The sequence below is a fragment of the Polyodon spathula genome, chromosome 7 (assembly GCF_017654505.1).
Source record: "Polyodon spathula isolate WHYD16114869_AA chromosome 7, ASM1765450v1, whole genome shotgun sequence".
Lineage (NCBI taxonomy): Eukaryota > Metazoa > Chordata > Actinopteri > Acipenseriformes > Polyodontidae > Polyodon > Polyodon spathula.
In genome coordinates, this window is record NC_054540.1 from 30,274,760 (window position 1) to 30,300,072 (window position 25,313).

The window sequence follows — 25,313 nt, forward strand, 5'->3', positions numbered from 1 at the left end:
GTTTTAATGGAGAAAAGATTTAAGCAGCGTCCACTCACCTCTGGGAAAACATTGCTGAAAATGTAATTTCCTTGAGCAAACAATTTAACTAATACTAGGTTTTTCAAAGGTTGCCCGTATCTATAAAATATGCAAAAAAGTTGCTAGCGAGGTTAGGCTATGCAGATCACATCTCGCAGTGTCACAACAGCACCAGCAAAACACAAGAGGTAGGATCTAGCGCTCAGAACTCAGTGGCAAGTGAAGTAGCCTAAAGCACACATTCAAACAAGCATCTCTGAGGTGTGAGTGATTGGATACCACACAAATCCACAGTGCAATGTGAGTAACAGTGGTTAGGATCAACCTCATATACGATTTGTCTTATTTTGGTGCACTGGCTAAAGTCCAGCACAATGTCAAGGCACCATGTAAACTTCCCCTCACTTCAAGCCCTTGGCTTTTCTCAAACAGAGACTGCTAATTGAATAGTGTGGATTACAGGTGAGAACTCTTATCACTTGTAACCTAAACCATATTTGAACTTGTGTATTATCCTGTTGCATCACTTTTGATTTGATCCACTAATACCCCACTCGGATATGCAGGATCTTATTGGAGCATTTTATCGCATGATGTGCCCTCCTCTCCACTAATTATGAAAGTAAATGGGCATCAGAACAAATACCGTTTTACAACAGACAACCCAATTGTGCAGCTCAAGATCTGCAGTGAGGGATCTAGGACAAGATGTGGCACTCCAGGGCTGTACCTCTGGCTGGACCAAGATGACAACAGTGAGGGGTCTGAAGAATCATCAACAGTGAAATAGATGCTTGAGGCAGAAAGGGCAGGGACCTTGCATTGATCAATACTTTATACCAAGCCAGTCAAGCGAGACAAGAGAAATCCAGCGACAGGATGCACATCACATTAAACAGGATATCAGATCCCCTGTTATGATGAGAGTTGTTCCAATAGGAGTACAGGTAGTGATGAAACTAGTGATCCTATTCAGCATCATCATATGCACCAGCCTGGAGAAAAATGAACTTTAATGGGCGCAAACCAAGGGTTAAGAAACCAAGAGCCTCTGAGACAATTTTTGTTTTGTTGGAGAATTTAAGTGGAAAAGTCGAAAGGAAGCTGGAAGGATGGGAGGATGTGGAACAGCACAAGATTGGCTGGCGAGACCTATGGACAATGGAACAGAGGAGGATCAGCTTCCTAATCAGGTCCACATATGATGTTCTTCCATCACCGTAGAACCTGAATGTGTGGGTTGTGTTCATCACTGGCTACCCTGAAGCATATTCTTACAGGAGGTAAGATGGCTTTGAGACAATGTCACTTCACTTGGCCTTATGACCAGATTTGTGATGCTTAGCATTAGAACAGCATAATATGATCAACAGCTTGCCACCAATATCAACAATAGGTGGCACACAGAGAGCAACAATTAACTGCTGAGGTGGAACAGCAGGGGTGGAAAGTCCCGGTGGGTTGTTGGGAATTTGTTGCACAATCCATGACCCAGCTTTTTAGAGATACTGGATTCAGTGGACAGGAATTGCAACATATACGGAAGGCTCCATCTGAGGAGGTAATTGGCTCTGGTTGAGAAGGGAAGAGCTATTTGGCAACCTCAAAGAGAGGTGATGGATTAAGTTAACATCAATGGATCAATGAAAAGGAATGGATGGCTAAGGTAAGTAAACTGGGCAGGGTTGGGTGGGGGATGCCAGTATCACCGTCGAGCTTTCCTGAGGTGACATGGGCTAGTTAACAAATCACATAAGGGAGGTGGGGGGTGCCCATCTGATGACCCTGTGAAGTACCCCACCCAGCCCATTCCAGATGGTCGCCATACTGAGGCAATAGGAAGGTCGCATTTTGGTTGATCCCTGGAGCCATCATTATTGCTGTTGCGTCTGCTGATGCACCGGGGAGGTCCCAAATAGGCTGATCCCTGGAGTCAGCAATGCACCAGCCATCAAAACAAGGATGATAAAAATCCACATTACCTGGAGGAAAAGAGCTGAAGGCTCATGTAGTACATCAAACCTACATCTTGGCTGGTTCCCTCCACGATTATCTAATTTTATCTTGGCAAAAGCTGAGTCCAATACTAGAAAATAACAGCTACTGCCATGTTATAAAGATTAAAGATTAAATCAAAATAACACAGGATATTTCCAAACCATTCTAGAATGTTTCAGGTATTGCACTTTTTGTAGATAAGATACTTTTTTGCAGTGCACAATTGTTATTTAATTCTGTGCTTTGAAAAAGATCTCAGTAGATGACATCAAGAAAGATAACCTACACAATACAGAAGTTAGTTAGCTTTTTATAATACAATGTGTTGTATAGTTAATTTTTTACCTCTTTTGAAGCTATTCAGGTCACTATATTGAAATGCCTTTTCTATATTAATTCAAATTAAACAAACAGAATTATAATTAAATAAATACAATTACATATAAATACAATATTGGCACCCCATATGAAGGGAGGCAGTATCCATTCTCAAGTTCCTGGGAGTAAAGAGGCAACTGGCTTTGTTGTGGGAAATGAGGACCTTCTTGGAGAAGAGGGACAAACTTGGAACAGGGAATACAAGTCAGGGAAACCATTCACAAAACAAATCCATCAGTAATAAAAGGAACAGTCCATTTAAACCAAAATGGTTTGCTACAGATGCCAGGAGTTATTCATTTTCATTATGCAGAGCTTCTTAAACTTGGAAAGCTTTGAATGTAAACAGACATGTTCCTAACACTGCTAGTAGCCGCTCTAGTGTATTCCCATTTGCATCATTGTTGATAGTTATTTAGATAACGGGACCATAAACCAATGGAAATGCTCTCTAAACCTCTTCAGCCCTGCTTCCTAATCCACAGAGGTCAAGATAGAGCATTAGCATATTACACATATCCACATCACAGTCAATGTAGTTCAGCACTGGACAGCTCCCTTGGGCTGACAGGCTAGAATGGAAAAGCATGTTGCACATCTTTTATCACTTTGGACAACTTGCTGAGTGCAGATGGGGCTCAAAACTGACGGAATTGTAATGTTAACATGTTATCACGCATATGTTGTATCATAAACCTACGAGCCTATAAGCATTACACATGCTTTGTTAAATGCTTACAGCAATCTATGTGAGTTGCTGTGACAAAGTGCCCACCCCTGTGTGTATTTTCTGTACATGTTGCGTGTAGTGTGTTAAATGTTGGTGTATAGGCATTGGTACATGGGATATAAATGGGTCTGTGTTTCACGTGTGTTTAAAAAATTAATATTTGTATTTAGGCACGAGGGGATTGCACAGCACTTTACGTGCAAGTAAAAAGTAATAATATGTGAGCACGGGGAATTGCACTTTATTAATTCACGTGCAGTTGTACCGAGACTCCAATTGAATGATTGATTAGCAGTCGAGTCTCGGTACAGCTGCATAAAAGCAGTATGTTGCATACATATCCTCTGCCATAGCTGTAAATACAAACAGTGCACATTCTGAAATATCTGTCACACCTGTACAAGATTATCAGTTTATCGATTACAGCCTGTTGTTCTAAAAGGTTTGTGTGAAGCTCCAGCTTTGGATTAGAAGCTAACCTGCATCTTACTTTTGGTTTCAATGTCTGGAGAAAACTGGGATTGGCCTAGATATGTTTTAAAAAAAAAAAAAAAAAAAAAGATATTAAAAAATAAAGTATCATGATTTTAGGAGTTATCATTGTTTATGGAAACATTACATGTTCTATGTCTTCTTTATTGTAAACATGAAATCTGGCAAACTTGTTTGTAGTGTTTAAATTTAAAAAAAAAGAACTGAACTGTCTCAAAATGTTATTATTGTTGAGTTGTGACTATTACCAGTGAGTTGTGACAAAACTCCTGAATGATCTGTTAAATTATTTTATTTATATTAAAATACAGTGTACCGCTCAACAATGGTAGTGACAGCATTAGCACACAGTGTGCCCCAGTGCTTGTTTGAGAGTAGTACAATATATAAACGGGCTGCATTGACTTACAATAAAATAATTCCATCAAGGGGTTCCTTAACGAGAGCCCGATATGGAATTATTGTATTGTAGTTCTATCGCTCATTTGTTCTCCCGAATTGATTTGCCTGTGAGTAGGTCGGTAAGTATGTCACACTATATGGGAGACACCACACGGTACCCATGGTAGTGTTGAGCAAAATACAGAAGAAAAGTTAAATAAATATACAGATTTAGCAGTATGACTTGTATTAAGGCTATTATCTTCACGGTCATTGGCAGCGTTTACATGCACACATCATCACATCACATGAGTGTTTCAAACACTTTCTGAATTAGCTACTTGTTTGTCTGATTACCTTTCCCACACACACGCACACATAAAATTTGCTAAAATATAATTTCTACTAAGTACAAGTTTTACTACTTAGAATTTATATTTGTGTGTGTGTTTCTGGAACATCTAAAAGTTAGATTTCATTAACACTAGAACCACCTTTTACAATACATGTTTTTATTTTGAATATAACCTACAATATTCTGTTTTTTATACAAGCTTGTTGTTATCTCTACTGGACCTGGTAGCCAACAATTCCATCATTTTGTACAAGGAATGCGCTGGGGAAATATCAGTAGGAGAGATTTCATCTTGAAGCTAGCCATAGCATTTCAGCAGAAACATTTCGATCAGAAACCTGCAAAGCTGCAGGCTGCAGTAGCTCAACCTGGATTCTGTGCTGTGACACACACGCAACAGAAAGCATATGTTACTTTTGTTTTAGATTAAAAACTACTTTTGTTTTTACAGTTGTTTACACCTATGTACACATTAGTTTGTTTAGAAATGTTTATTTTATTATAGTTTTTCATTGTTTTAAGTAGTGCTTTATAAGTTAGAAAACAAACCCTTTTATGTTTAGTTATTCATTGAAATATAACATTTTGGCTGTGCAGATGTTTGATATGATGTGCTTGAATACAGCTTTTGAGTTGTGTCCGGCCTAGTGTGAAAGTGTCTAGTGTTAAAGTAGTCCAGAAATATACATTCTGTGTGTGTGTGTGTGTGTGTGTGTGTTGTGTGTGTGTGTGTGTGTGTATTTTTTTGTCCGGCCTTTCTGCTGTTGATTACTTGAGATTAAATCAGTTAAACAGGATCGTGACTGCTGAAATCTCGTGAGCCACAAGCAAGATTCCTGCTCCGGTCTACATGAGTTTTTATAGCAATTTTTATTGTGAGAAAGCGATTGAACCTGCCCTTAAAGTCATGCTGCCAAAAGGACGTCCTTTTGCTGTTTCACTGTGTATTTGCGTGACAACGTCACACAGTCATAACTGTAGAGTCGATTTTCACGTGTATGTAAAGCAAGCTAGTCAAAGCATAATTTGTATTTACATTTAAACGTCTGAGAACTTTATTATGATTTTATTATAATACTGCCAAATAAAAGCTATAGTAATACAACGTGTATCATCTTATTCATAGCTGTGCTAAATGCAGTACAGTCAGTTTATTTAAATTTAGTGTGAACTAAATTCCATTTTGATAATGGTTTTGGAGGACTGACAGCAACACAGAGTACAAGTTTCAGTCTCACTTATATCAGCAGAGAAAGCAAACATAGTGGGATAGCCTACGTTTTGATTTTGTTTAGGGTTTTCAAAACATTTTAGGTAAGTGAAGACATTTTATTTATACAAACTCTAGAGGTAATATTCATTTCTAACAACAATGGAAGCTCACTTCTGCAATGTAATGTGAACTGTAGACATAAATCTAAAAACATACAGTACACCTTAGTGTTAAAATACGTATTTGTGCCCTGTGTCAAAAATAGATAATTCAGTAAGTATGGTGATTTTGCGCAGGACATTCCAGGGTACCGAGTTCAGTCTTATATACATGGAGAGAACTGCTCATCCAGTTGTGATGAAACTTGATAAGGGCAATCTTTAGAAAATGTATAATAATCTAGAGATATGCCTGACACTTACAATTTTGCATATGTCCAAAGAAGTGTTTGATATCGAAAGCTTTAATTTTGTACCTAAAGGTGGGGAACAGGAGATTTTTGCAATAGATGAATGAATATAAGTAAGTTATTTGACCATTGACATTAATAATAATAATAATAATAATAATAATAATAATAATAATAATTACAAAAATGCATAGCTCTGGAACAAATCTATTTAGATTTGCTGAGCAACATTTTGGAGAAAAAAATGTAAATCCACAGATGTTCTGTCTAGATACAACACCATTCAATTTGTTAAAAAAGGTTTGTTTGTTGCTATTAATATATCCTGTCAATAAAATGACAACACAGTTGGAAATCATCCTGTTTTTTTTTTTTTTTTGCTTTTTCTATGTATAAAAGAAAAACAGGCACCAATCACTTGGTTTCTAAAAGCAGACGATTATACCAAAGGTGTACAAAGGCCTAAATTGCCAGGCTTTCTTATCAAGATCTTGTGCAAACAATGCTGTGATTTACATCATCTTGCTTTAAAAAGAAACCTTTCAAACTGCTTCCCACATGATGTTGTGTAAGTCACGATGACATTGGATGTTAATTAATGTTTGGTTATAGTTTTTCAGTCACATCTTAAATTGCAAAACTAAAGTGAATATATTATAAAAAATGTCAAACACATACAATTATATTCATAGTGTATGCCATTGTTGAAGTAGCATACAGTATGTCACATATACATTTTTACATATCTAGAAAAGCTATCAGACTGTAATGAAAGTTGAGATTTTCAGAATCCTGGAGTAGGCATTATATTTTCTTGTACATACACAGCTGTATTCTATGATTCACACAATCAAGTTTTATTATAAATGTTTCAGTTGCATTGATTTAACCTTGATTTACACTATTCTAACAGAAATGCTTTATTTTTGTTCACAAAAGACACACTTGTCTAGTTCAATTCAGTGTCTACTCTCTGACCTCTGTGGAATTTGTTTAAATCTTTATGGTTATGCTACACTTCTGTAAATTCCTAACGAGGTATTTTGTTGCTATGAGTAGAGGTAAAATGACATCACAATGCATTATGACACACGACTGACACACGTCGTTGCAAGTCTTGCAAGTACAGTGGCTTAACAGTAGGCTTAGAACTGAATGTCTTGCTATCACACACTTTCAAGTAGTACACATTGTGCATAGCTTCAAATTAGGGGCATGCAGACACTTTGATTTTCCAAGTAATTCTCTTTAACATGTTAAAAAGTATGTTAAAAAAAATTTTAGGGGAAAAAATGCTTTTCTTTCAAAGACAACGCAATCTAAACAAAACATACAACAGATTCAAGACACTAAATATATTCCTGAACAAAATGATATGTGGCAGCGCATATTTTATTGTCGGAGGGCTTTCATGTTTTTAAAACCAACGTTTCAAAATAAAATATTTTATATATATATATATATATATATATATATATATATATATATATTATATGATTATATATATATTATATATAAGAAGACGCTACAACGATAGAAATTTAGTTTAGGGTGTTCTTGAAGTATCAGATAATCACATTAATTTTTATAGTATTAATCTTGGTTTGTATAGAAGCACTGTGAAAACAAAAACAGAGTCAATTTTTGCACAGCGGACACAGCTGTTTTGCACTTTTGTGAGATGAATTGACCCCCATCTAAGCGTGATGTTTTGATTTTGCAAAATACAAACCGAGAGAAAACAAGACACCTTCTGGCACTGTGAAGTAATATAAAATTATCAGAACCCTATCTATTAAAACCACATATTGTATCTGCAATTAATAGTCTTTCCTTTCTTTTATATCAAACAATGTAAATCTGTATTACCCAAACAAATTGTCAGTGTTTTGAGAGATTGGCTCCAGGAATCAAGGAGCAAGGATGGTTAAGCATTCAATATGACTCGTTGAAACTGCTGAACTCCTTGGATACTTCTTAGAAGTCAGGGCTCAGTGTTATTTAGAAAATCTAAAAAAAATGTATGTTATATCAAAAAGATGAAACAAAAGTCAAACAAATAATTGCAGATAAAATAGGAGTGGTTTTAGCAGAACTTTTAGATAAGTATACAGTACATTCATTCCCAATTCCAGAATATTATGCCTTGTTATTATTGATTGGTACTTAATAATGTGTAAAATGCAAATGATGGGGAAAGCACCATTTTGTGTTTCACAATTAACATATTTTTATTTTTCATGGTATAATAAGTACCTACCGACCAAAAATATTTTAAAGGGAATTACATGGAAAATCTGATTCTGTACACCCCTAGTTCAAATCCTGCCAAGTTGAAAGTTTGGCTCAAAACCCACAGCGAGCACAGTTGGTTTAGGGACCAGACAAGTTGAGATGGAGACTTCTCACGCTGGGCCCTTGCCTCCAAGTTCAGTAGCTTAGGTTTGACAGCAGGAACAGGTTGACCAATGATCTTCATGTCTTGACATTGATAAGTGTCTTGCAGCAATCATTGGAATTGGGAAGTTCAAATGGGGTGTTAATACAGTTTAACAAAATTGTCACACTAATATAAAAATGTTATTTTCAGTAAAAAGGGCTTCACAATGGAGATTAATATTTCTGGGCCAACAAACAATATTCGCTGAAAGTCAGGCATCCCTCCGGAAAAATGTTAACTCTCCAACTATGTTTCCTCTGCCACTGTTCTGATCCCCATTCTCCATGAGCACTGTGCTGTTCCAATAATTGCCTTCCTCTCCCTCTCCAAGCAGGTTTATTCAGGTGTCAGTGTGCAGAATGGTGAGTAAAGCTTCTCAGGGCAGTAAATGAGCATACAGGAAAGGTCACAGGTGCTGAGGGTCAAAATCCTAAACTTGTTTTGAAAAGCTGAGATGTAAATATTTAATATGAACCAAATTAAGATGGCTAGATAATGTATTATGAATATTTAGTTATTTACATGTTACTGTTTTTTTAAGTAAACATAATAATATTAATAATAATATCTTGACTTTTAATCCATCACCATCGCAGGTAACTTCCAATTCTTTCTAATGAATTAGTTTGAGCTTAGTTGATGATGGAAACAATTACTAGTGTCAAGAATAAAGTGCTCAACAAAAACGCATCTAAGCATGTACCTGCGAACAGTAACATTGAGCAGTACAAATATGACTTTCTAACTGCCCATGACCACCCTATCGACAATATTATGGCAGGTGTTTCTAATATTTTGACCCAACCCCCAGTAAATGCTACAGTACTGGCACAACCTAAATACAGGATAGCTGGCAAAATAGTGGTCCACCTTTTGCCTTCTAAAAGGAGTCAATTTATGGCAGAAGTCATCAAATAAAAGATTAATCTTATGCAAACATGATGCTTAGTATGCAACAACCGTTTCACTGTGGTAAAATTAAGTCAGCTCATTTAAAGGATTTCATTCCATGACAGCAGCTACTGTACACTGAACCTGTGTGCTTCAACACTTTGGGGCAGTTTTTACCTTGTAAAAGTTTACCATAGTATCAGCAGTGGAGGAGCTCTCAAAATACTATTGATTTATTTGAAATTCAATATTTGAAATATATAGAGATGTTCATTACTTCCAGCTCTTGCTCTATAAATACATTTTACAGTAGTTTTATTTTGAAGAGTGAATTTGCTAAGAAAGTTAGCTTTGTCATTTAATGTTATTCCACCGTTCCCTTTCAATTAAAAGATGGCCACCAAACATTGTTTATGGGATATACGCCTGCCTATTGGTAGGTGTCACTGAGCTCATACTATCAAAGCTGCCCATAGGCCCCCTTCTCTCGATGACCTCCTCGGTCCCACCTACTGAGGGAATATAATCGTCATGCAGGGAAGGATCTACCTCTTTTCGCTTCCTAAGTTGGTAAGGTAAGACCACCTGTGTTGCATTGAACCCTTTTTATTACTTAAAACTCGTTGCATTGAGCTTGCTGCTAGTTCCCCTGCACTTCCTGCTGAAAGCTGGCTTGCCGCTTTTCACAGAATCAGTAGCTCCTAAATCGTATCCTTTTTTTATTCTTATACTGTGTTCAGCACCTGCTCGCTACGCATGTCAGGCAGCTTGTCTTTCTGTCTGCTGTCTGTGAGTCGACTGCCAGTGCAGTATTATTAAAAGAGTGAGTGTGTGTTTTTCACCCCCTTTTTTACTTGGGAGAGCGCTGTTACTCCACCGGGGCTAGACCTGCCTTGTCCCAGTTGTTGAGTTAGTCCACCAGCTGCCTGTGGGCCGCCAGTCGGGCCCTGTTGTTTTGATTGTGCTGCGCGCCCCCTGTGCTTGCGCTTGCGCTGCCCAGGTGTGTGATCACGCAGTGCTGTACGGTACTCGGTGAATGTGGTGCTCGCGGTACTCAGTGCATGTGATGCACACGAAATGCACAGCACGGTTCTTGGTGCACACGGTGCGTTAGTACCATGGTAGTTGGGGAAAGTACTGCACGCGCTCTCTGTGTCACGTGCCTCTGCTGTAGGCACCCCTTACACGCTGTCCGACCCAGCAATGATGAGCAGGGCTGGGTTTCATGCCCGCGAGGCCTGTGGGACTAACACCCAGTAGGAAGACAGGCATACCATGTGTGCTCGGTGCTCAGGCTCCTCTTCAGCCCTACAACACCCAAATTCAAATTTTAGAGAAAGGACAGAAGTAGGCTTTTTTCAGATGATAGAGGAAAACAATTAAATATTCTCAAAACCGAATTTAAAGCCCTGACATTGTCGCGAGCAGAATTCCTCATTCATCGCACCAAGCAAAGTTATTACCACTGGGAAAGACCTAGTAGATTATTGGCTCTGAGACTAAAGCATAATGGATGTTTGGAAGCAATTAGCATGATTATAACTGTAAATAATGTATTGGTTACAAAACGTAAAGAAATGAATAAAATATTTCAAGAATGCTATTCCAAATTATATACATCAGAGACCACTACAGATCACGTTGTTTGTAAAAAATTTCTAAGTGAACTAAATCTACCTAAACTGGATCCTGATCAAAGTAAACTTTTTGATGCACCTATTACCTTAGAAGAATTAAAACAGGGAAAGCATAAGTCTCCGGGCTTAGATGGCCTCCCCATTGAGTTCTTGCTAGCAATGTGGGATATAGCTGGTCCTCTTATATTGAACTCTATAAACTAGGCTATTGAAATAGGCTCTTTTCATACAGCCTTAATCTCACTATTATTGAAAAAAAATAAAGATCCAAATTAATGTTCCAGTTATCGTCCTTTCCCTTATATGCACAGATGCAAAGCTCTATGCTAAGGTCATGGCTTCTAGATTAGAACAATATATTGGTAGTTTGATACACTTTGATCAAACAGGCTTCATGAGAGGGTGTCTAGCTCCTGACAATATTGGCAGATTATTGCCTCCCACGCTGAATCTTGTGCAGTTTTTGCCTGGATGCGGAAAGGGCATTCGATCGAATTGTGTGGCACTACCTCTGGTTGGTCTTGGAATGCTTTGGATTTGGTCCAGGATTTATTGATATGGTGCAAGTACTATATAACAATTCTTTGGCATCTGTGATGACTGATAGATGTCAATCCTCCCCTTTTAAACTTCAACAGGGAATATGTCAAGGATTGCCTCTCTCCCCATTGCTATTTGCTCTATCGTTGCTCAAGCTGTTTGACAGAGTACAGACATCTGTCCAATAACAAACGCTGGCTCAAAACATTACATTTCTCTTTACGCAGATGACATCCTTTTATATTTTTAAAATATTTCAGAATCAACTCCTCGTTGTCTAGTACTATTTATTAAATTTGGCAGTATGTCTGGTTATAAAATTAATTGGGCTAAATCAATTTTAATGCCTCTAAATCTAGCTGCAAAGAATGCAGTACTCCCTATTACAATCCCAACTGATAATAAATGTACATATTTGGGAGTACAGATTCACCTCTCTCTGCAACTTATAAAGAAAGTTAATTACACTACTTTACTCAACAAAATTAAACAAGACCTGCAGAGATGGTCTCCCTTGGATTTATCTTTACAAGGCAGGATAGCCACGATTAAAATGAACATATTACCGAGAGTTAATTTTTTTTAGTTTCTATGTTACCCCTATCCCCATATCCTAATTTTTTTAAGGGAGCCAATTCTATTATATCTAAATTTATTTGGAATGAAAAATGTCCCCGCATTCATCTAACATTACTGCAGTGCACAAAGGTCAATGATGGATTGTCTCTTCCTGATCTTAAACTATACTATTGGGCTTTTCAAGTTAGAGCCTTAAAAACATGGACCAATATAGACTCAAAGGTCGTCTGGCACAATTTGGAAGCAGTTATAGTTCACCCACATAGACTACAGGACTTATTATTTACTGGCATCCCCAAGAAAAACTTAAATTTCTAATTTGGCCCTATTGTTGCAAATTCATTAAAAACTTGGTACGATGTGGAAAAATTTATGGGAGGTCCATTTAAGTTTTCTCATTCGTCTCCTTTTTGGAATAATAATCATTTACTGACAGGAGGTATATATTCCCTGTCTGCTCAAATAGCGGTGTGCATAGTTTTAAAGATATTTTTAACAGTAAAGGCCTTTGAATGTTCCAGGAACTCAAGGAAGACTTCTCTCTCCCAGGTTTCTCTTATTTTCTGTAATTCAGACTAAGGTCTGCTTTACGTGCCTGTGGGGTTCCTTGGGACTCAAATGTATGTCCTCATCCTTTGATAGACTGGCTGGTGACAAGTCTCAACTATCTATGGACACTTCTAAAACAAGCATGTAATACTCTGCCAGTTATAAAGATTTGGGAGCGTGAAATGGAAAAGCTGGGCTTTTCTCCTGATTGGGACAATGTATGGAACAGTAAGTTTTAAGCTTCCAAGAACCCAGCTCCCCAATTAATACACTTTAAACTTATCCATAAAGCATATGCTACTCCATACATACTTTTTAAAATGAAAAGGTCCTAGTCCGCTCTATGCAGTTTGTCAGGCTGGTGCAGTGGGCACATACCTACACATGTTTTGGGAATGTCCGATTGTGGCTGCGTTCTGGGACAGTGTAGCTCAAACTATTACTGAACCGATGGAGGTTCAGATCATAACAAATCTGGTTGTATTTCTATTGAATGATGACTCCTCTCTTCAACAGAGCAGGATATTTCTGGCAGGGTTAACTGCAGCCAAGAAATCCATTTTATGTCTTTGGATAGATCCTACTCCTCCTATGATTGCTACCTGGCTCTCGGGCTTCAGAAGCATTGTTTTTTTGGAATGCTCCACAGCCAGGATTAATAAGGCACGTCTGACAACTATACAGGCATGGAGTGCAACCGCCGCCGATTTGGCTAAGCTGATGTTTAAATGACATGGGCTTCCTTTCCATTACCTTCATACTAGCTTCTATTTTTGGTATGTAATTTTATTTTTAGATAATAATATTGCAGTAACGTTTCCTTAGTTATTTTATTATTATTTTAATGTGCAAGCTCTGGCAATGTTGTAATTAGTTTATTTTATTTATTTATTTATTGCTTTGTTTCTGTTATTAAAAATAAAATAAAAAACAACTGACCACAAAAAAAAAAGAAGTTGAATTTCCTCTGACCCGTTCGGGCATTGAGATGTTATGTGGATAGGACGAGAGCTGACCAGCTCTTAGTCTGCCAAGGGACACGAACCCTGGGACAGCCCCTTTCGAAGCAGTGACTGTTGCACTGGATTGCGGACACAGTCTCGGCTGCATATGATGGTGCTGGTTTACCCCCACCTGGGCGGGTAGCTGCACATTCCACGAGAGGTGTGGCTACGTCATGGGCCCTCTTTAGAGGTGCCTCCATGGCTGAGATTTGTGATGCGGCTAGCTGGGCTACGCTGCATACTTTTTCCAGGTTATATCGCCTTAACGTGATAGATCCCTCATTTCCTTCAATGGGCACAAGGGTCCTTGAGGTTGCATATTCACACTGCTGACCTTTGGTCAGGCAGGGCTAAGGCGTCCCTCGTGTGTTGCAGTTCTTCCCTCCCTCGCAACGGCTCTGGTATTCGATTTCCCATAAGTGATGTTTGGTGGCCATCTTTGAATTGAAAGGGAATGTTAGTTTACCTATCGTAAACCGGATCCCTGAAAGAGAAGATGGCCACCAACCACAAGGTCACATTGGTAGTCGCGAAAAGAAGTAGATCCTTCCCTGCATGACGATTATATTCACTTGGTAGGCGGGACCGAGGAGGTCATTGAGGGAAAGGGGCCTATCGGCAGCTTTGATAGTAAGAGCTCAGTGACACCTACCAATAGGCAGGTGTATATCCCATAAAACAATGTTTGGTGGTCATCTTCTCTTTCAGGTAACCAGGTTTAAGGTAGGTAAACTAGCGTTCTATACTGACCCGTGTAAGGAGAGTGAACGGTGTGTATTATTTTGACATTATTTGGGTTGAATTGAACCTTGGCAAGGGATGGCTGTGCATAACTAAAACATTCATGAATAGGGTTAAATGCATCTGATGCTTATATGTCTTTCACCACTGTGACTTTTTTGATTTAAAAACGTTAAGTTTTGTAAAATATAATAATAATTTAAGACAAATCAGCAAAGAAAATACTATCACGACGGAACCTTGAAATATGTATACATAATCCAGTCATAATTTATTTCAAAACAATAGGCTAATAGACTTGTAGGAACAATTCAACAATTGATTATTTCTCTTACTAACAATATTTAAATTGACATGTTCTAAATATCAAGGATTTACTATGAACACACATTCACGTGCAGACACAAGGAATGGTTAATCAATAGTAGCATTTTATTAAGTATACAAATAATAAATATAAATCAGAAAAGTTAGAAAGTAGATCTCTTAGTCTATGAGCACAAAACACAATTAAAAAAACCTCTCACTGCACTCATGCTTGACTAGAAGGCAGCTGAAATATGATACCATCTGTCTCCTAACATATCAGCCACAAGCAAGCAGGCAAACAGGCTGTAATGTAGCTAGTCCCTTGCTCACACACACACAAACCCACATCAAATGCACGGAGTACATCTGAGATAATGCAGACAATTTATAAGAATATATCACATTAAGCTTATTAATGGTATATAGATTAAGTATATGGCAAGTTAACTTTTAAAGAAATTCTTAATATAACAATATGAGGTAGACTACTTATAGTTACTTCATCAAGTTTCACTAAATGTTATTTCACATGCAAGGTGTGCAAAATAAATAATTAATAGTTCAATTCTATGTGAATGTGTTACAATTAATTAATTTCCATGAAAGGAAAATGCAACTGGAATTATACTCATTGGTCCCTTGAAGCTTAGACTTTTGGTCCGCTGGTTTGGAAACTCAATCTGTTGAAGGGTCCAGTACACTACTCTCCTCTCAGCAACAAAGTCTTCAATCCCACTTTTGGATCAAACTCAAACTCTTTCAATTCAATAGAATCAACAAACAACTGCAACAAAGTCTCCAGTCCTCAGTATAGATCCGTTCATTCTGTCCTCTTCGTTGAATGTTTAGCTACGCAGGTAGTGGTTTTTAGGTTTACAGCAGACCCAGACTGCTTTATTTGATAACAGTAAGTTTTACGGCAGTCTTCTTGCCGGGCCTCAGTCTCGTTGCTTGCTTCCTCGTCTTGGGCCCATTCTCAGGCAGAGTCCCATCTTGGTTCCGTTTTTAGGCAGAGTCCCGGAGTTGCAGCTTTGCTTAGCAGAGTGACAGCACCTTGTTTAGCATTCGATGAGGAGAGTAAAATGTTCAGTTTCGCTTTGATTTTTATAGTCTTTTTCACTCTGCTGATTAGCTACTTTCATGAGGTCATTTGTGTAACTTGTCTCTTTAACTCCAAGTCCTTTGATGTTTTAATGTCCTTTTCCACTGGGACATCGCTAGTTTATGTCTACCTTGTGTCAAAACAATTGTTGTTGCTTGTGTGACTTATCTATACATAATTCAACTGTCCGCTCAGCCTAATCCAGTTCAGGCGCCAGTCCTCTAATCAGTAGGTCATATAGTTCAGTATATATGCAAACCAGAGGCCCCTTTCAAGACACAGCTTACCCTGTAATTCATTAATGAATTATAGGGAATATGTCCTACAGCATTATAACATATGCAATTGTTAAAAATTAATACATTTTGCAATCTGTCAAGATTTAACTGTATGATTCCATCTAATTCCATAATGGGGGGAGGGGGGGTCCACATACCAATCCTTCCCCAGGGCCCATGAAGTCTCTCTGCAGCCCTGGTCACCTCACATCAATACAGCAGCACCAACTGCTCAAAGCACAGAGGGAGCAAAAGTATTCAAAATTGGGAAGAAAAACACATGTAAATTACTTGGGCAGTCTAAATAAATTAATATGTAAATAATATACTGTATGGGACACTACACCTTTAATACGTTTTTTTTTTCTTTCTCTGACCTGAGAAGTCTGGTTTTCAATCTTGCCTGAAATTGAGTGTTGAGAACTGAGCTCACGTTTCTTCTGATTCTTGTTTTTTTTTTTTTTTTTTTTTTACTCCAGTCACTAAACCAAGCTTCCATATGGCTAATAAACTCACTAATTACTCAGCATTCACTGAATAAACTCATTGAATGCTGATGCGGCTCAGTACAGGCACTAAAGCTGCATCTTTATATGTGTGAACTGCCTATGCTCAGTTGTTGTGCCACACATTCTTAAAGAGTGCTGTACCACTAGAGCATTGAACCTGCATGTTCCAAAATCATGTTCAATTATACGCTAGAATGTAATTCTTTGGTGCCCCTTTACTGCACACTTCTGTGCCCTATAATTTATCAGAAAGCAGACCTTGTTGATAGTCACATTTGTTTGTAATCCCACATGTTCCAGCTAAACCTTGGTTCATATTTTCAAAGTGTTTACTCCAGTCTTGTATGAACTCTTGTTTTTTGAAAGATAATTAAAGAATGGAGGAAATGCTTTGAAAATAAGGCCTCTTGTTGTTTAACCCAGTCATGCATGAAATCGTTTTTAAAATAGCTGAAAAAAGTAGTTTCGGACACAAATATATTTTCATTGAAGTATGTCCCGATATTAAGAGTTTGTTTATCCAACCCCCTATGAGGTGGTCAAGTGAGGCTGTCGTGCATATTTAAGTTGTATATCTAGGGTTTATGTCACAACTGTGTCCTTGCCAATTACCATTAAAGAAAATACCCATTATAGCTCATAATGTAATTACTAACCATAATAAACACAATACCTCAATAAAACTAACGATTCTCAAAGGAAGAAGAATAAAGGTTAAGCTTCATAGTGATAAACATATGTATAAAGAAGAAACAAAATAAAACATTCAAGGAAAAGTAATGCATTGTTAAATGTTCATAATTGAATACTTGATGTCATAGAGTTCTGCGTTAGTGAAGCAGTCTTTAGTAGTTCATCACGCATTGTTTGGTTCAGTCACACATTATGTATTCATGCGCTAACTTCCAAGTGGCTAAGTACACATGTACTGTGTTCCAGCATCTAGTTAAATAGATGCACGCTACGTATTGTGACAATATCAATATCACAGCTTCAGTTGAGTTAGTTGTAAACACACAATATAAGTTTAATACTTATTCTGTTGGTGTGGTGTTTAAAACAAAGTCTTCTTAACACGGTCGTCCTCTCTGTGGAAGTTAGTTGTGCAGCAGCACAGCGCAACATCTCCGTGAAGTATGTAGGCAAAAGCTTTCACTGTTCCGGAGGGAGCCCGTCTTCTCCGGGACAGCTTTGAAGATTACTTCATTGCGTCTTTGAAAAACTTTATTCAGTTGAGAGCATTGAGATGTTTTGAAGGAAGAGTGAACCCAGAGAGCCATGAAAATCCTTGTTTTGAGTTTAAATAACACAATATATAGGCGTTCCCTTGTACTGTAAACAAGTCCTTGTCGGTCCTTCCATTGGTTCACAGTATTTGATAGACAGTCGCATGTCACACAAAAAGGCTGTGTTAGAAATGGAATGTATCCACCTATTTCGTTATCAAAGGATTTTACATTTATCATTTAAACCTCCCATTCAATATAACTTTAGTTACATTCATTAGAGAAGCATATACATTTCAGTTTCATTCTCTATACAAAATTACTATTGTAACAAGTACATAAAACACATCATAATACAACCAAAGGACAATATTTCAAAATAGTTATTAGTTTATAATATTCATTTAAAACACAATAAACCTTTCAGGCTTATTGGAAAACTTACTTAAAATAACTATTAAACGTGTGTCTACAAGTTATGTAATTAAAACTGATTCTTAAAGCATTTTAACTAACTTTTAACACAATAATGGTACAACTGCATAGTCACTGTAGCTTGGCTTGGTAAGTTTTATGACACCTTAGGAGACCAGACAATCAGATAGCATTTTGGAAAGCAAGCTTCAAAGAGTTAACTAACTATGTTTGGCCTGTGCCTTGGTCTAATCAACAATCTTTGAAGTAGATCTGGTTAAGAATGTTCTGGAATTAGTGTTAACAACCCAATCACCACAGCATGTCACACAGACAATAGTCTGAATTAAATATCTGGGAAATGCTTATATTAAAATACATTTCTTTGATAAGGCAGGGTACACTTGCGGTGCTTTAACACAACCTAAAATCTTATTGATCTTAAACCCAGTTTAGGAAAGCTGCACAATATCAGTCATGGTGCAAGGTCAAGTTGGAACTCAGACAGAAAAATTTAAATACAACCTCCTGTATTTTTATATTAATTAGGTCATTTGAATTTGGAAGGAGAATTTCTCTCCCTAGAAGAAAACCACATTACCCAAAAGGTACTCCAAAACAGTGTGAGAAAAAGGTGAGACATTTTTTTTTTCCATGGAAACCATACCAATGAGACAGAAAATATTACTGCTTAAGATTTTTTTACTAGAATATATTAGCACATTTTCCGAAGCCAGTTTTACTGCATGAGATTGCATCGGATTTAACAGAGCATAGCAATGCTAGTTATATCAATTACTCAATACCGCTCTTTAACTTAATTACTTGGTGGCAGATTTGTAATCAGCACAAGGTATTTACTCTCACCCAAGCGTTGTAGCATCACATTTCAGTTGAGTCCTGTGTAACTGCTTAGAAAAGTGAAGCTTCAAAAACTTTTTGAAAAATTAAATGTGAAAGAGTAATTGCTCAGCTAAGCAAGGCTGAACAGATATTTTATATTTTTAGGTGTATCTTAATTTGCATCTTAATTAAGCGTGGTACATTTTCTAAACTCCTTCAGGAAGTGCAACTTACACCATTAAATCTGTTTTATTTAAATGCCTGGGTTTTTTTTAGGTACATTCTTTGTATGACATTTTGTGTTCACATCGACAACTATGGAAAATATAAAGTCTTTTTCTAACAATAACAAGCAATGGGGGCCCCTGTTATTTTTGCTTATTTTTACAGCAATGTAGATAAAATATATATTTAAAAAAACTAATTCTATAGATATCATTAACTGTAATAAACTCTCTTAAGCATATACTATTAAAAGTGTTTTGTTGTATCTTAAATCAGAGTAAAAAAAGAAAAAGGCTACAGAATGCTATGTTTGATGTGAAGAATGTATCTATAAATGAATAAAAAAAAAACCTCTTATGTTAGGAATCCTAAGACCCTGTTGGTGAGATAAGAAAGTGAGAGTGCTTGTGTTGATGGCAGCTTTCTTTCTGTGAAATTTGAAAGTCTCACAAGACAGTACTAATGCAGTATTCGGTGTCGAGATTGACATAATAAGACCTGACACAGACCATAACATTGAAATCTCAGAAAAGGACGCAAAACTATATTTGTGAGGTGCATGCATTTTTAAGCAAAAACTGCCATTATCTTTTCAGCAGAAAAAAAAACTTAACACGCTTAAATTTGATATAGGGAGAATAAATAAAAGCTGTTGAAGAAAATGTATGTAAGTTATATACGACATTATAAAAAAATGAATGACCCTAAATGCTTTTCTCTTGTGGTTTGATTTTGAGCTCCATGGATAGTATATTCCATAACTGCCCATGCAAACGTTGACCAAATTCAGAAAAACAGTCCCCAAGATATAGGTTTAATTAGTGTAATCAAGCACAAACCACAAATCCTGTCTAAGTAAGTCACAATGACCTCATTCTGATATCCTCAAGAACTCATGCTGATGAATAAACATGCAATAGCTAAAAATGTAAGTGGGCAGGCATCCTCCTGTCAGGATAGTTACATGAAAACTACAAGTTCTGTATAATAAATGGTCCAGATTTGGATTGAAGAGTATTTCCTCAACTCACCATTGAAAAATGATGTCTTCCTTCGATTGGCCTTAGTTCACAGAGCTCTGTTTTAATTATCTATGCCTAACCTTTCTGGCTGAAAGAGCCATGCTGTTGACCAGAGAGTTCCTAAATAGCCATGTAAAAATATATATCTTATAGATAATAAATATAAAATATATATAAAAAGATAAAAAGTTTGGTTTAGAAGAAATAGAAATCTGAGGAAATATTAAAATAGAAAATTAAAAGGTTTAACCAGACAACACTAAATCTAAGACTTCCGTATTTTTGTGCTCATTAAACATGTTGTATGTTTTTAACATATTTAATATACCGTGACGGACAGACAAAGTGTTCTGATTGGCTGTTAGCGATCATATGACCGCACTACCACACAATTAATTGGGATACTTGATCTTTAAATCTAGAGCCAAGTTAGGGACCTCAATATGCAATATCAAGAGCCATTCATTGGATCGAAACTCTCAACCTTGCACCATCACAGAGTTGTTTCCGTCAGATCTAGTTTTGTTAATAATAAGTAGGTAATGTAAAATGAAAGGTTCCTACACTGTTTCTACAGTTAAATTAATAAAGGAGTAAGGGCTTCTTTTCTTCATGCAGCCTATTGTATGCTTTAAGATGTACGTAAGGACCCTCACTGTGCCTAAAAATCTGTTTTTGCTGTATCTCAAATTTCCAACAGCCTGAATCCCAAGCAGACAAATAAATTGTGACTGAAAAAATATCACAGTTAAAACTTATACCAGTTACTTATAACAATGTTAGAATTTTTGGTTGTTTGTTTATTTTATTTTATTTTATTTTTTTTTGGGGGGGGGGGGGGGGGGGATAGTTAGATCTGCCACCATTTAGATCAATTGAATAGACCCTGCTTGTTTATTTTTTTTAGGAAACTAGGTTTACAGTTGTGCAGGTGTCATGACAACCCCATCTCTATGATACAGACACCTATAGTGTGTTATTTATATCTTTGGTAACGATACACCTGTTACTGAAATAAACTGTCTGTTATTAAACTGAGTTCCACATGAGTGCAAGGAAAACAGCACTTCCGGGAGCCAGGCTGTTTAGGGGCACTGGCTTGAGTGCTTTTCAGTGTGATGTGGAATTGCCGGGTGGTAGTGGGTTGTTACAGTCTTCTTCTAGGCCTATACTTTTAATTACTATTTGACTTGTATTACTTAACCTTTAGCCCTCTTTTCCTTGTTGGGTCTGTGGTACTCGGTTGTTTGGTATGTGGCCAAATAACAAGTAACAAAACAGACCCCATCTCACTTGTGCAGGTTAAAATTGCATGTATATCATTTTAAAAAAGTGTCATTTAGGAAAATGAAGACAACAATATACAAATCACCACAAAAATGCAGTTTACTTTTGTACTACAATTTATTTTCTAATTGTGCTTCAATTGGATCCTATCAGTAGCAACTACATCTGTTAAGAGTGTTGTCTTGTCCACATAGTTACATAGAAATGCCATAATATGAATGGCAAAGGGTAAACAACTAACCTTGAATTAAACAAAAATAACCTTATATTGATTCTTTGGTCAAGAACAACTATGGTAGTCTAAAAAACCAAAAGACAAGAAGCTGTATATATGTAACAGTTACAAAAAAAAGCTTTCAATCAGTACTGGTTTAATTGGCTTTTTAAAATGTTTCTTTGCATACTCTTAAAATTATAAGAGGTAACCCTTAACACAGAAATCACGATACAGGACTTATTATTTCATGTTCTGAATGAACTTCTCGAGCATCTTACATAAACCTCTAAACTTCTCCTTCTGTGTGTGCAGGTTCCATCGAGAGATGCTCTTACATGAAGTACCACTACTCTTCTGCTGCAATCCCCAAAAACCTCTCCTACAACATCACCAAGACCATTCGACAGGACGAGTGGCATTCTTTGCGTAAGTCCAAAAGACTTTTAGTTGCTACCCGGCTGGTTTCAAGGCTGGAGTGTTGTGAAATGCTGGGGTTTCTAAAGAATGTCCTGGGATGCTGGTCTGAACTGGAACTTTAAACCAAACCACTCCACAATATGCTAGAATAAAACAATAATATGTACTGGTAAAGGGCTTGAGATAAAGCCCTTCTTGACCGACATGCAGTGTAAGTTATTTGATTCACGATCGGTTTTAAAAGTATCAAAATAATACTGTGAGTTTGTAAATATATGTGAAATGCGAAACATCCCCTGTGACCTAATGTGTTACAACATTGCTGACATGTGCAGAGACTTGGCAGAAGTATCTCAAGATGGAATAGTTTATCATATTTAAGGTACTAAGAAGCTAGAAATTAAATCAGCAACCCATTTACAAATCAAATGCCAGACAGGTAATAATCAATCTTTGAGAACACTTTATTATTCAAAAACCTAAAGCAAAAACGTGCTCTTCACAGAAGCCTTCAACAGAAAATATGCACATGCATATTATTTTACACAGAAATATAATATATGCATTGAGAAAGTCTTATTTTCAAAAGCAAGGAAAACAAATATGTAGACTTCACAAAGCCATGAAATACATCTGAAGACATGCATGTGCTAGTAATACAATATATACGTGTAGCTCCAAATAGGGCACCAGGAAGATTAATCGAATGTTTATTTGAGGCTTGCATGGCGAACAATTATTCATTAATCCTGATAGTCATCATTTGATAGATAGCTGATTCTGTTTCGCTGGTAACAAAAAAGTCACATGACCACAACTTTACAGCCAGGCCATGGTCAAGGAAACAACTGTCTATTACCCTTCAAGGAGTTTGTATAACCTTGAACGAGATGCTGAAAGTGTACTGGCAGTGGATTTAATAACTGACATGTACAGAGTGGATTTACACTCCTGAGTAGAAAGTAATTCCCACTTGAAATATATGCAAAAGATTTAATGAGCAAGCTGTTCCCATTTACTGTTGTGTAACTATTATAGATCAAATTATTTACCTAAATAATGGTCAAAATATAGGGATTTTTTTTTTACTACTTTAAGGGGAATATTTATAGGCCTGAAAGTCTAACCAAAAAAGTTTACCATCATTACATGCAAGTTTCCTTTACTCTAATGCATGCATATATGCATTAGAGTAAACCACCAGATCAAGACCCTGTCATGGCCAGCCCAATCTCCAGACCTGAACCCCATTGAAAACCTATGGAATGTGATCAAGAGGAAGCTGGATGGCCACAAGCCATCAAACAAAGCCGAGCTGCTTGAATTTTTGCGCCAGGAGTGGCATGAAGTCACCCAACATCAATGTGAAAGACTGGTGGAGAGCATGCCAAGACGCATGAAAGCTGTGCTTGAAAATCTGGGTTATTCCACCAAATATTGATTTCTGAACTCTTCCTAAGTTAAAACATTAGTATTGTGTTGTTTAAAAATGAATATGAACTTATTTTCTTTGCATTATTCGAGGTCTGACAACACTGCATCTTTTTTGTTATTTTGACCAGTTGTCATTTTCTGCAAATAAATGCTCTAAATGACAATATTTTTATTTGGAATTTGGGAGAAATGTTGTCAGTAGTTTATAGAATAAAACAAAAATGTTAATTTTACCCAAACACATACCTATACATAGTAAAACCCGAGAAACTTATAATTTTGCAGTGGTCTCTTTATTTTTTCCAGAGCTGTATGTATGTGTTTGTGTGTATATATATTACTATTGTACATATGCAAACTTTTTTTCTATTGTACATATGCAAACTAAATATTCAAAAACCTAAAGCAAAAACGTGCAGACTCGTCACAGACGCCTTCAACAAAAAATATGCACATGCATATTAACCTAAATCCAAGAAAAAGTGAATTGCGCACAACACAAAGATAAGCACAACAAAAGTAAACTTTCATGCCTATCAATATCTATATTAAATTAAAATGTAACCTTTTATTTATTTATTTATTTATTTATTTTACCTCAAAACAATAAAAAAATGAAAGCCTAAAAATCAGAACCCCTAATAACATATGGATTGATAATCAAGGTTAACCAACTCCAGGTTCATCCCTCTTATTAGGATTTTTTTTAACTTATACTAATAGACTAATAGAGTTTACCACACAATGGTTTCAGAACATTTATACTCAGGGCTGCCAGATTGGTGGTTCACTTGAATGGGTTGGAGCAATATTTCATACGGCGTGTACATGGTCAATATAACATTCTAAAACAGTTTGTTAAACATTAGTGTTAAATATTATTCAAAATGGGGGAGTGGTCTAAATGTGCACAAAAATACAGACCAGAGTGGGAAAAATATATACAATTTAAAGTACCTGGGGATGATAGAAGAGTTTATTGTCATTACTGCAAACAAACCATGCGAGCCCACCACAGTGATCTAGTATCACAAGGAAACCGACAAGCATAAAAGGGCACGTGCTGTGAACATATCAACATTGGACAGATATATTGAAACCAGTGGGCATTTCAGTGGCATTCTGAAAAACAGCATGAAAAAGGAGGCATCGCAAATGAGAATGGGTCCTACTAAATGCACAGCACTAACTAAAGATGTTCTGGGACCTACGTTCCAAGAAAAACTCCTGAAATATATTGATGAAACCACCAATATGTGCAGCCAGAAACTTCTGTGTGTTGTTGAGGTACCACTCCACTGAGTCTACCAACATACTGGTAGCAACATGGTTCCTGACAATGCTTCCTGTTATGGCTGCGACTGTTTATGGATTACACCATGGCCTGAAAAATATCTGTATACATACAGACACATCGTAATGACGTGAAAATGTCTATATAAATTGTATGTAGGCCAATATACTCAAATATACCACATTACCCCCACTGCACGATTCCTAGTCAACATTAAGTATGCAGGCATGGTTTCAATGAATTAAACAACATATTACTTAATGTGTTTTATAGTACAGAAATGGGCAGATATAACTAGAAGCAGCTTTCCTAGAACACTGAAAAAAACTCAGTATCACAAATGTGATATAAATGGGAAATGAAACAGTATTTTATATC

General features: G+C 36.8%; 1 protein-coding gene across 1 annotated transcript in view; it reads left to right on the forward strand.

The window, feature by feature from the left end:
- LOC121318503 (transmembrane protein 178B) overlaps window positions 1–25,313 on the forward strand; it is a 125,358-nt gene that overhangs the window by 24,372 nt on the left and 75,673 nt on the right. The window contains exon 3 of the mRNA XM_041255238.1: window positions 22,103–22,216. Coding sequence (XP_041111172.1) covers window positions 22,103–22,216 — 114 coding nt within the window. The remainder of the gene's footprint in view (window positions 1–22,102; window positions 22,217–25,313) is intronic.